Source organism: Calonectris borealis, chromosome 2 (genome assembly GCF_964195595.1).
Source record: "Calonectris borealis chromosome 2, bCalBor7.hap1.2, whole genome shotgun sequence".
NCBI classification, from domain to species: Eukaryota; Metazoa; Chordata; class Aves; order Procellariiformes; family Procellariidae; genus Calonectris; species Calonectris borealis.
Window position 1 is genome coordinate 142,632,504 of NC_134313.1, and position 13,227 is coordinate 142,645,730.

At 38.9% G+C, this 13,227-nt stretch overlaps 1 protein-coding gene across 6 annotated transcripts in view; it reads right to left on the bottom strand.

Moving 5' to 3' along the window:
- Window positions 1–8,659: 8,659 nt before the first annotated feature.
- UMAD1 (UBAP1-MVB12-associated (UMA) domain containing 1) overlaps window positions 8,660–13,227 on the bottom strand; it is an 85,630-nt gene continuing 81,062 nt past the window's right edge. For all 6 annotated transcript variants that reach the window (XM_075143697.1, XM_075143695.1, XM_075143699.1 and 3 more), the window contains exon 4: window positions 8,660–10,279. In XM_075143697.1, coding sequence (XP_074999798.1) covers window positions 10,022–10,279 — 258 coding nt within the window. In that variant the 3' untranslated portion in view covers window positions 8,660–10,021. The remainder of the gene's footprint in view (window positions 10,280–13,227) is intronic.

Sequence of the window (13,227 nt, forward strand, 5' to 3'; positions counted from 1 at the left end):
TGAACTCACAAGGCCATTTTCTCACACATTTGGAGAAAGCAGCAGATTGAAAAACGCTGGTTGCTGGCCCACAACTAAGCAGTACGTTCTGCGTTCCACCTCAATCCATTTCAGGAAGTGGTCATTATAAATTAACTTCCCCTACATCTCTCTACTTTGAACTGCTGTTCACTTCGTAACTAAAACTGCATCTCGAGAATGAAGTTTTATTTTTATCTGACTTTTTCCTTAAATGCTGCACATTCTAATTTCCTCCCCCTCCCGCCATGGCTGGCAACAGACCAGCTCTTTCATTATATTTGGAGCAAAGAAACAGCCCACTGAACCTTTCCCAGACCACATTGTCAGGACTTAAACACTTTGAACAAATCAAAATACTTATTTAAAAGTAAATGAATTCCCATTTGTAACACAGCCTTCCACTGCTAACGACAGGTCTGATCCCTGCAGAAATAATGCATCAGGAGAGCAGTAGGACAAAAAGGCTGAGATAGATAAATTCATCCCGTTTCCAGGCCCTTTGCTGGGGCCATCTCTGGCAGCAGCAGTCACGCTTGGCTCCCTGCGTAGACAGCCCGAGGAAGAGAGGACAAGCCAGAGGGTGATCCTCATCTTAACGTTGGCCAAAGAGCTCCTCTTTCCCTCCTCTCCTGCGAGCAGATGGAAACTAGGGTGACTGGGATTGTAATTACGCACATCAGCATGGAGGAAACAGAGAAGAGAGAAGATTTGTATCTGAGAAATTCCCCGCTTGGACCTTCTGGCCTGGCCTGAGCCAGCATACCATCCGGCACTAGGAAAGGCACCTACAAGTCCAGGTTGGATGTATCTGGGACAAAAGGGTCAAGGGAGGAAATTCTCAGATAAGAATCGTCCCTCTTCTCTGTTTACCCCAAATTTCATCATCTTAATAATGTAATAAACACTGTAGAAGAGGCTTTCTCCAGGTCAGAGGAGTTTAAGATCAACAGATCTACAGAGAGGGAAAAGGTAAACAGAGTAAGCCAAGTGTTGCTGAGTTACCGTGTTCTCAAAAACATTTCTGTCAGCTATTACAAAGTAGGCCCTCAGTATTTTCAAAAATAAGAGCAAAGTGCCAAGCTGCCACCTCTCTTTTTTTTCCCCAACGAAAACCATAGGATATTCTAATTTCTGATGTCACCAGTGCTCTACATTGAATCCCATTGTGGGGATGCCTTCTCTCGTCTTCTAACGCTCTGGCAATGCCTGCGCTGATCCAGTTTGCTGAGATGGTTTTGCGCAGATTACCTGTTCTGATACCAGTTTCAGAATAAGTCCTAAAAGAGAGTGGACTGTTCTCTTGGAGACTGACAAATTACTGGGTCATGATTTCCAGACTAAAGCGATATATCAGAAGTGAATGCTGTTTCAAAGGAGAACTTTTTCAGCATTATCTTCGTAGTTTGTTTCTTTGGGGAAAGGCAGAATATTAGTTTGTGTATGAGCTAAAATAACTCTTTGAAGCAAGATGAGCAGTAGGCGCCAGAAAGGCCTTGTTCAGTTAATTGCAATTTATCTAAAAACACAATAATCTATTTGCAATTTTCCAAGTAAGATTTTATCCTTCACTTGAATTACCTCATCTGTTTAAGAAGGGTGTACTAGTTGGCTTTTATTCTTTCTAACTAACAATCATTTTTATTTTGGAGAAAATAATCTTTGAACAGCTAGGTTGCTGTTGCAGTGGGCACACTAGGAACACTTTTCCTACTCTGTGCCATGAAGACAAGTATATACAAACCCATCCAATACCAAAAAATGATATTTTTTAGTCACTGTGCACATACTCTTACAAATAGCCAGAGACTTCCACTCCTACAGGAGATCCTCGCAGAGCAAGTCTTATCCGACTTCTTTTTGATGTCTGTGGTGAACAGATCAGTCTTGGGATGACTTCCTCTTCTAGGAGATAGCCTTTAGCATCTCGGCCTAAATCTCCCCTTTTGGTCTAAGCAGAGTGAAATGGCTCAGACAACCTGCTAAGACTGGTGGATCACCAGAAGATGATCTTGCTCACTTCAAAGTTTGTAAAGGTTAGTTGTTTTCCGAGAAGACAAGAGTGGGACTTCAGCACCACTTGCATGCTTAGAGGAATTGCGTCAGGTCTCTGTCCTCGCGTGGCTAGCCATGTAGGAGATAGGAATGGAAGTCGGTCAAGCCTGCATTGCTTTTACCCACAGGGTATCGATGTGCAACGTCTTTTTCTTTAAGGACTATCACCCTTGAGATGCCTGTCTACCAGGATATGCCCCATCCCAGAAACAAACCATCTCTCCAGACCCAGCTGGATGGAGTAGAGTATCCCCCAGGAGGCAGCGGACTGAGGTTTCTAAAATAGGGCACAACTTTCTTCTGAAGGAGAGACAGCCATTGGAGGTGGTGGCGAAGAGGGTTAGTTTGAGAAGACGTAGAGGTCTTAAAGACGAAGGTGAACAGTTTTGGACAAAACCTATCATCCTGGAAAATGGCCTTATTCCTAGAGATTCTCTCAGATTTGTACAAATCAATAGCTAGAACAACAATCTGCCATACAAAATTTTTTATGGAAATAACTGCAACATGAATAGAGAGAATTTCGCTAGCTAGCCTCTAAGTAAACAAAAATACATCAGCCATCTTTGTTCATTCACTCTATTTTTTACTGCTGTCCTAAGATTTAAAATTTGTCTTCAATTTAGTTTATGATATTAAGATTCAAGATGAATCTTAATACTGATTTCTACTGTACAGCATTTGAGAGATCTACAGCAAAACACTACATTTCCATTTCTCAATCAACAGCCTCTTATTTGATGCCATTTAAAAACCTGATGGCAACTTGAGCTTTGAAGCAGTTATTTTAACTTTATCATAAAGTTATTTTAACTTTATCAAAACTTCTAGCTTTGAAGCAGTTATTTTAACGTACCCACCCTAAGGATGCATATACTGCACACTACATGCAGTAAACATATAAAAAGGAAGTAATTTTAAATCCCCCTATTAATCGAACATCAATTGCCAATAGGACACCTTCCTACTTTGCCTGCCCCCAAAACATGAGTTAAATTACAACCTGAGTTGAACTACATCAAAAGATAGAGAATATGTTAACCCCGTGTGTCCAATTTTAGCCATAATTATAGTAAGAGTTATATGTAATATCTGCAAGTACTGTAATACTACTTGAAATAAAATTTGGCAGTCCTTTCTGGGATAAATTTAATGCATATGTTCTATTCCACCCTATCAAGTAGAAGGAGAAGTGTAAATGTTTTTTATTTGAGAGACAACTGAAGGAGAACTAACCAAACTACAAAAGACATAAAAGTCAAATAACAACAAAAAGATCCTTTGAATCAATTGGTAAGATAAATATTAAGTCTTTGACAAAAGCCCTATCTAAACATACAATAGACAATATCGGAGTTACAGGAATCTAAAAATGTTTTTAAGAGCAGAATAAGCCAAGCAGATGCACCAGTAGTTTCTAAAAACAGCTGAAAAAGGAAATTACAGTACAGTTTCCAAAACATCACACATATTGCTTAATTTTCTTACGGAAAATAGACAAATAGCAGATCTCTTCATAAAAAGGGTGACACAGTGGTCAGACTAAAGTCCAAAGTCTTTTTCAGTTCTAACAACTATCAGTTGCTTTAAATAAGTAATTCCCTTCTCACCGTGATGGTCCGTTTCTCCTGAGTCTTTGTTTTCTGAGCCCATCTGCTTCAGACTTCTTTTCCAGTGAGATGTAGATGGGTGCCCAAAGTTGACCTCCCGGAACAGTTACATGGAACATTGGGATGCGAGTGGCTACTCTAACCATAATGCTGATATCCACAAACAGTTGGATGAGGGATGTTTGTAATTGAGGCTCATCTTTTTTTTGTTTGCTTGTGAGCAGTTTCTTTTATGTTCTGTTATTGAAGTACATGTGTCGACTGACTTAAGAGGACAGCCTTGTAAATGAGATCTTTGATCTCAAGAGTTTATTTTATCTTTGCAGCAAGGAAAAGTGAATTGAATTGGCTGGCAGAACTAAGCCCTCTCTTGTCTCTGTTCTACAGCTGCTGCATCCTTCTGGGGTCATCATAACTTCCACTTCCACCGCTAGATACCCTCTTTTGCTACAGAATTTAAAAAAAGGCTTCTCCAACATCTCATCATAACCTGCAGTACAACGCTGAAAGCTTTACAGCTCCTGGTTTATTATACGAACCATGCCGCATGCTCAGGCGGCTTTGCTCCTGTAGAAGGGATGTATTTGACAAACCACTGAGCTGTGATACAGCAAAGCTCTTTGAGCTACCCTGGTACCTCATCAGAAAGTAAACGTTAATAGAATATTCACTGACTTTTTTTGGAGTAAAACACAGGCTAGAAAGACTACTGTATGGAAGGCTGCAGACTAAAAAGAAGTATCTGCTCTGAGATGTTGAAAGGAGCATGTGATCCATCGTTACTCTCCCATTATTTATGTTAATGTACGGAGGCATTAGTGTTAGGGATCGTTGTGCTATCTACTACATGTACACAAAAAAAGACTATGGGGCATAATACTGATTTACTTCCTGATTCAGATCACCAGTATGATAGTGTCATCATATTCTTACCACCTGCACTTCATTTAGTTTCCGTATGTTCATCACGGCCAGTGTTAGCTACCACAGAAATAATGTTCAATGAAAACTGCTTTACATGTCCTTTCCCCCTCCCCTTCCTTAGTTTGATGTAATTTTACTGCGTAATTTTCCTCCTATACTACTAAAAGAAGTAACAAACACATGAGAACCTTGCCATTTCATAGTAGGTAGATATCTGTAAAAAACTAATAATTTTTAATGGTCTCAAAGCAACTACATGTAGAATAGCCAGGCTTAGTCTAGATCTATTGCACTCATGGGTCTTAGTCAAGATCTATTCCACACGTAAAGGTAGAAAAGCTTTCCATTAATATGTTTCAGAAAATAAAGTTTAAAGCATTATTTTTTAGCAGTTCTACTGAATGCTTAAAACCATTTATACATGGAGGAAAAAAAATTCTCTACACAGAGTTGTCTTACGAGGGACTGCATCCACAGAGGTCAAGGTAGTGCTTTGGATCTTACTGCTTTTTAGATGATTCAGCTGGCCCGGCAGCATGTGCAGGAGAAGTAAAACAGTCTAACTCATTAACATTGTATAGTGCAACGAAAAACTTCACATTCCTGTACATAGAACCTAAAATGTGTGCTCCAGAACTAAACAGACAGTGAGATGCCATGCCTAGAAGATCAAGTTTACTTCTTACACTCCCGGCATCTGAAAATAATGAAATTCTGAATTGACAAAAATCTCAGTTTCATTCTACGGGCAGTAATGCTTCCAAGTTAACCGACTGTCAACACAATGGGAACAAGGTAGCGACTTCTCTCCCCTTCCAGTAAGCATGAATACTTACATTTCTTCTTTCGGATGGCTGTGATTCAGACAGAAGGAAGGCTAAGAAGGTGTCTATGGGAACAGATCCCTTTTGCAGAATGAAGCCCAGGTCTCTTTTCAGAAAACAGTCTCATCTCTGTGAAGGATGTTGAAAAGAAAGAGGTAGTTCTCTAGGAGACTCAAAGGACGTAACTATCTAACTGGTAAAGAAAGAACACGGTCTCAATAGAGGATACAGGGAGATCAATAATTTTCGTTAGTTTAAGGAATTTGACGTATTGATGGGAAGAAATCAGGTCTAACATACCTCTTTCTAAGTTTGTGAGCTTGTTACAGAATGCCAAGCTTAACATTGATGAAGAGCTGCAGCAGAGCAGGTGGGCTGAATGAACCCAATTTGGCTTATTAAACCTTCTTCTTCCTACAGCACTGAACAGGAGCCTACCTTTGGAATTTAAGGAGGATTTTCTGCCTCTTTGTTGCTGTAACAGGCACTCTCCGGCTTCGAAAGGAAATCTGGTTAATCTGGAATTGCCCTGTCGTCAGCAGGAGAGTTGCAGTTACCCAAGAAGGGAAGGACTTACCCCTACGAGTTGCACTTCTGGTTCCTCTCCATACTTACTAGGCTGAGCAGAGAAAACCCAAAGCAAGATGAATTATCGTGTCATAACAAGAGGGTGGTTGCGGGGAGGAGAGGAGAGCGGTTTCTCAAGCGCCAGTTTTATGCTATTGTTCAGAACAACCCACTCGTCTTGCCCAGGAGACTGCTTTAGTGCTTTTGTGAACATAACAGATTTTCCAGCGAAAAATGCACTAAACTGTGTGTTATTTTGAGGTACTGTAATTACCCCAGTGAATATGCTCTTTGCCTTTTTCCTTTATTTGCTCTAGGGTCAAAACCTCTCATCTGTGACCACATAAGTGTATATTTGCCAGCTGCAGTACTGTAGTATCAGGGTTTGGATCATACTTTACAGAAAACATCAGAAACTGGATCTGTAACCACCTCCTTGACTGACCTGCTGGACACGGCGTTGTCTGGTTCCACTTCTGAGCTTGTCACCAGGGAGTTGTCTGTAGAGACCAGCTCCCGATCAGCCTTCTGTCGGGCTGCTCTGGATGCAATTATTCTTTGATTTACCTTTGAACATGTGGGCTTCGCTCCCCTTTTTCTATGTTTAAAATTAGGCTTTTCCAGAGCCTGTATTTACAACTTTTCCAGAGGAAATAAGAAGTGTCTTGTTATGTTTGATTTATTAGAAAGTTCCATAAGGAAGCTATCACACAACGCAGAGTACATCTCTTGCAGGGAAAATGTAGAGAACTGCAAACGACACTCAAAATCTCCCATGAACTAAAGTAACTCTAAATAAAGGAGTGCAGCCCTAGTAATATGTCCGCTAATGGCAGTGATAAAGCTCCCATTTACAGCACTTCACTGGCCCAGGGTCACGCCTCAATCTTTCATTGTTAGTTCTGGAATTGGCAACCTGTCTTAATTCTGACGTTCATGACATCAGCTATGACATATCTTTCAGTTCTGTCTAAACAATTCACATATATATGCATAACACAAAGCAAACGGTTCTATTCAAGTTCTCATTATTATATACAGAATATACAGAAAGGACAGCCAGGGCGGTTTACTATTTTGATATCAATATTGATTATATTTTAATAGTTTTAAAATTTTTTAAAATTAACTATATTCCTTCATCAGTGATCAAATGTTTGAATGACAATATATAGAACCATCCAGTGTTTGTTGACAGTGACAGATACACATATATTCACATATATTCTATGCAATAATCACTTAGCGTATGATGTTACACAAGCAATTCATATTTTTATATGAACTAAGACTCTGAAATCTTTAATTTTCTAAAGATTTTGTGCCATTTTCATGTTATTAGTGGGCAAATAGTAATATCCATAAATCTTGCTACTTTATAACAGTTTAAGTGTATTTTTTTCTTATCCCAGTGGGAAGAAATTCACCCTTGCTGTCTGGATACCATTAGGCTTCAATCCACTCTTTATGGATGATGTCAAGCAAGGGACAGGCTTGAGGCCCAGCCCTTGCTAAAGAGAGGGCAGTCAGAAGACGCATTCCCAGTACCCTTGCTCATTACTAGTACTCTTGCTAGGTGTAAATTTTACCCTTTACGGAACATGATTAAGGATGAAGGCCAAATGTTCAACCTACCGTCCACATTTCTCATCATGTCTGAATACAACCTCCTCCCTACTCTCCTTTGCCTCTCCTTTTCTTTTGAAAGGATGCTTGTGAGTGTAACAGAGCGGAATTCTGACAAGATGTAATTATTTTAGATAAATTATCTAACTTTAAGCAAAAAATGAATGCAAAAAATTATATGCCAAGTCAGCTAGCAAAGAAAGAACAACTATTGTGAGTTTGTTCGGTCTTCAACAGTGTTTTGCAGTTCTGCTTCTAGCAGCTGAGCTGCAGAAACATTTCAGATTAAAAATGGACAACTTGAATGGAAACATGCTATTTGCAGATCAATTAATTTTTTAACGATTAAATATAAGGGGGCTTATAAGAAAGATGGGGACAAACTTTTTAGTAGGGCCTGTTGCGACAGGACAATGGTTTTAAACTAAAAAAGGATAGATTTAGACTAGATATAAGGAAGAAATTTTTTACAATGAGGGTGGTGAAACACTGGCACAGGTTGCCCAGAGAGGTGGCAGATGCCCCATCCCTGGAAACATTCAAGATCAGGTTGGACGGGGCTCTGAGCAACCTGATCTAGTTGAAGATGTCCCTGCCCATGGCAGAGGGGTTGGACTAGATGACCTTTAAATCCCTTCCAATCCAAACTATTCTATCATTCTATAAAAAAATCATGAAAATTAAATTTAGTGCTTCAGGTATGTGTTAACTAGAAAACTTAGCACACAAAACAGTTCTAAACAACTTGGTAAAATTAATTCTTCCTTCTAAGAGGGCTGAGTACTTCCCAGCTCACAGCTGTACTAACCTCAGGGCAGTGTCATGGATGCCATCCAAACCACCGCAAGTCACCAACACAGCACACAGAATACATCAGATGAAAGTGTGATATATTTCATTAGAAGGACCCAGATTTTTAAATGACACTGAAAAGATTTCCAAATTGAATTTCCAAGTTCAAGCGCCCATGAAGTCTGAATGGTCACAGCTATAGTAAACAGTACAGGTGAAGCCAAGTAATAACTCTCACATATAAAAAATAACTCACTATTATTTAGCATCTTTTTATTGGAGTGCAGCACAGATACTTTCCCTGAAACAATAACTTCAAAACATTTATGAACATAACTGTCAAAAATATGAAATACATACATTTAAAAAAATCTAACACATGAATATTTAACAACCTAAGACGTATTCACAATGTAATTTCTCCATCATTTACAGTACTTATCTCAAATACCGTACGAGGATGCAAGCCTGAAAACATATGTATTTTAAGCTATCACAGAGCATAGAAAATATATGAAAATATCCACTAACATTTGGCACAATACAAATATTCTACCTTGAGAGAGAAAACAAGTGTAGTCTTTTGTGTGACACAGATCATTATTCATCACAAATCGTGATGTTACATCAGAGAGCTGTTGCTCATGCAACAGCAGCTCTGGTTTTAGTCGGGAAAAACATGCTCAAAGCCTGTGAGCGGGGGACACAGTGGTCTGTGAGAATGCATGTTTAGGTACTTAGCCATTTAATTTAGCTGGATAAGAAACAATGTAATGTTTTCCTGTTGTTAAACATTGCCATCTGTATCTCTGGCACACAAATTAAAAAAAGAAGGGTGTGACCATTAAAACTACGTGTCCTGAGATTTCCTTCTTCAGGGGGCAAAGAGGTTAAAATGGAAAAGCTGATCTGTGTATAAATCAGGAACACATGTGGTAATGAGAACAAACAGCAGCCAACAGGCAGGCGGGGAGGACTCCTCCAGGCACAAAATGAGATGGACAAAAATACCATCTACTGGAAAGGGAGTGGAGCAACTGATTTTCACTTTGAAATTGGTAAGTTTAACCAATTCTATTAAGTCTTCGTAATTATTTAAGTACTCATAATTAACTCTGAGTTTTAAAACTTGGTTTAACTGAAAAGCTGTCTGTCCAGTAGTGTAAAGCTGTGTTGCTTTAGCATTAATACTGGTTTCTATCTGTAGAAAATCAGAGGTGATCTTAAACACATGTAACAGGATCTATGTGTTTAGTATCTGAGTGAAATGACAAAACAGTGCAATCTGCGTAGACTTCATCTTAAAGTTATGAAATGTTTGTGTCTGCAGCCTACCTACTGGAAGTAGATACCAACAGCCAGTCTCCTACTCAAGCTGAAACAGTTTTTCTTGATTTCTTTGGAGATAAACAGAATATTTAACATAGTAAGTTACAGTTCACTTAAAGCTAAGAAATATAACACAGTTGTGAATAATAATCCTTTTGATGCAATGCATCTGATATACCAGTGGCAGGCCCCCAAAATATTAAGTTGATTAAAATAAGTCTTTATCTTCACCTTAAGACTTGTTCCTTGACACAGACAGAAAAAATAAAGAAAACATTACGGATCACAAAGCACTGAATTTTCAAGTGTAAAGTCATACCAAAATCTTGATAGATTATCATTGATGTCATAGGTGAGCAATCGGTCAGGAACGTCGTTATGGGTGCCCTGTACTGCTAACACATGTGGTGCTAGGGCAAAGGGTACGTCACTCAGAAGATCTGACATGAAAGGGCCACTTTCCAAATTTTGACTCCTTTCATTTCCCAGCTCTGCACTTGATCCAGTCAACTGCGTTCGGTGTCCCGTATTTATCTAAAGAGAACAGAAGAACAGAAATTTAGACACTACAGATCAGGCAGCTAAGGCCTTAGAACCATCGTGGCCTACTAATAAATGAAAACAAAAAATAAAATAATACATAAAATCAAATTCAGAGTTTGGTTCAGGTAGATCTAAAATAGCAATTCTTAATACATGTCGATATAATTCTTTGGGTCAGGTTGACTTGAATGAAGGCTAAAGCAACAACAGATTTTTTTCAATGATTAGTGGGATTTCTCCACCTAATCTTATTCTGCATTTATGAAACCCAGGTGGGACTTTCTGTCATTGTGTCCGGTCTTGTTTAGGGGAAATTGCTTCATGTAATTCCTTTCATAAACTGATGAAGCTCCATCTTTTGTTCCCCCTGTGCCTTTTCAGAAGTTGTCCAACAAAGGCGTGACTTTGATGATTAAAAAGCACTCCTATCCCAATTATTTCAAAGTATTACTGATGTTGCGTTCCAATTTGAAATGGAATTGCACGACTGGCTGATGAGATCTATTATATATGGCAATATAGGCATTGCCACATATGTGCCTTATAGAAAAACACAGTTAACAAAACTTAAAAAAACCAACAAAACACCCTGAACCAAAACCAACAATGAAATAAAAAACCCCTGCCATATCGAAGCCGTCAATATAATTTACAGAAAATGCCAGCAGATAGGATGCTGGACCCAATAGACTTGCAAGCTTTGATATTGGCCTACCAATATGACCTTATTAAGTGTCTATCCTAAGCTTCTACTGTTTTAAAAACAAAGAAAAGACTATTTACTCTGCCTCTAGAAATCAAATCTAACTTGATAAATTGATAGCTCTCACGTCATCTCTAGGAGTAAGATGTTTGTTATACAGATTTCTATTTTGTTTAAGCACACAAACAGAAATATTCAGTAATTTGCTCAAAAGTGCTTAACAAGTCATGTCAAAGCCAAGAACATGAATTTCTGATTGCAGTCCTGACTTCTTCCTTTCAACCCTCCATACTCAGCACACAGCAAAAAAACCCCAAAGCTTACACTGTTATTAGGGAAGGGAGCGCACTGAAAGCTTTAAACGCTAATTTGGTGTTCAACTGATCATAAGAGTTAAATGGATCTAATTGTATGGACGTCGCTTTCATCCTAAATTATTCCGTGATTTTTAGGGGAGTTGTGCTGCTCAAGATCTGACCTGTGCTGGAGTTGAATGTTACAGATCATGGCTGTTACAGAGAACCCGAGCTTGTGGCTGTTTGACAAAAGGACAGTTTGGGCGGTGGGGAGGTTTGTTTTCTAGCCTGGGAGCATGTAACACAGCTAAGCATTTAGCCAGGTAAAAGGCACTCCATCTCCTTCTCAAAGGAAGGACTGGATTTGACTTGAACGCAACCTGAGCACTAGTCATTCCTTACACAACCCAACGTTTCATCTAGTAGGATAGATAAACAAACATTAAACCTTCTATTACACTGTCAACAACGAAATAGATAATCTTGCCAGTCTAAGTCAGTTCAGAGTCAGTACTCATCTTAGGTGACGGAGGAAGCTCGCTCCTCCATAAGCTACTGGGACAGAAGGGGTTAGTGGTGCTGCATGCTCTGGAATGGACCCTCATTTGGAAGCTTTTGTTTATACTCTTGATGACTAGAAACCTAAAGCTTAAGATAAACTTCCCAAGATCCATTATTATTATGTCATGGGATAATAATGTAAAATTTCTTAAGGTTAAGAAGTTTTATTAAAAGGAATGAATGCTAGATATAACTACTAACCTTACTGGTTATGATCCAATACAAAAGAGGAGCGAATGAGCTCCAAAGGAGGCAAGTGAGGAAAGCACCTTCCTACTGAGCTGCTGGGATTCACTTCCCAGTACAAATCCTATTTGATTTTTCCCCTTCTCTTTCAGATCACCTTCTGGCTAATTGCTATAAGACATTTTATTTTATAGGTATCAAAAAGAAAAGAGTAGTCCCATCTTTGTCTATTCTTCTAGGCTGCTTCAGAGCCTTCTGGAGATAGACAGGGTATGTCACTGGGTTTCTCCTGCTTTAACAATATTCTCTAAGCTATTGTAATACTGACACATCTGTACTACATAATTCCTACAGCGACAGTTTACAGATGTTTCTTCTTGTTATTTTCCCTAGCTTTCTTTTTTTCAGTTCTCTATTCTTATGAGTAGCTAACAGCTCTTCAGAAAGCTACATGCAACAGCAGAGGCAAGAGTTGATAAACAAGATTTCTTTTGGCTTTCCTTACTGATTCTGGTATCTTTAGAGGGCTGGGAAAATAGGAAAGCTTGCAGAGAAGTCAAGAAGATAGCCTGCATAGTTATCCTACTGCAGCTTTCCAAGTTCTGAGCAAAAAACCACCAGCAATAGCACCGTAAATCTGTAAGCTCAGGAAAAACCCTAAAACCTCTTGTACTTGTCTGTTCTAATCAGCACAGTTATCTTCAAGTCAAAGATCAGCAGCTCTCACTTTAAAAGGGTTCTTAGCTTCTATAACTGCTAATTAATAAGACTTAGAGGGAAGTCTTCTTGTCATGGCCAAATAGGCTCAAGGTGTGCATCATAACAAGATTCATAAACATCTTCTGCTACAGACATATCCTCCTGCTAAGAACACTGCCAAACACACAGAACATATATTGATGTTAATGATATTTATTTGGGGAAAAAAAAAACCAAACCACTCCACAATAATTCAAATAAGTACTTAAATTTGTAGCTGCTGTAAACTTAAAAACTTCCCTTAATTTCTACTCTGCACAAATTTGTTACATTCCCTCTTGAAAGAAATAACCTATGGAGCATTTATTGAGGTGCTGGTATTTGCTTGTATTACATCAGTCCCATATTCTGAAGGGGAGAGCAGAGCCAGAAAGCCCCAAATGAAAAACAGGAAAAAGTTACATCTAGGAATCAATTAAACAAGATCTTCTGCC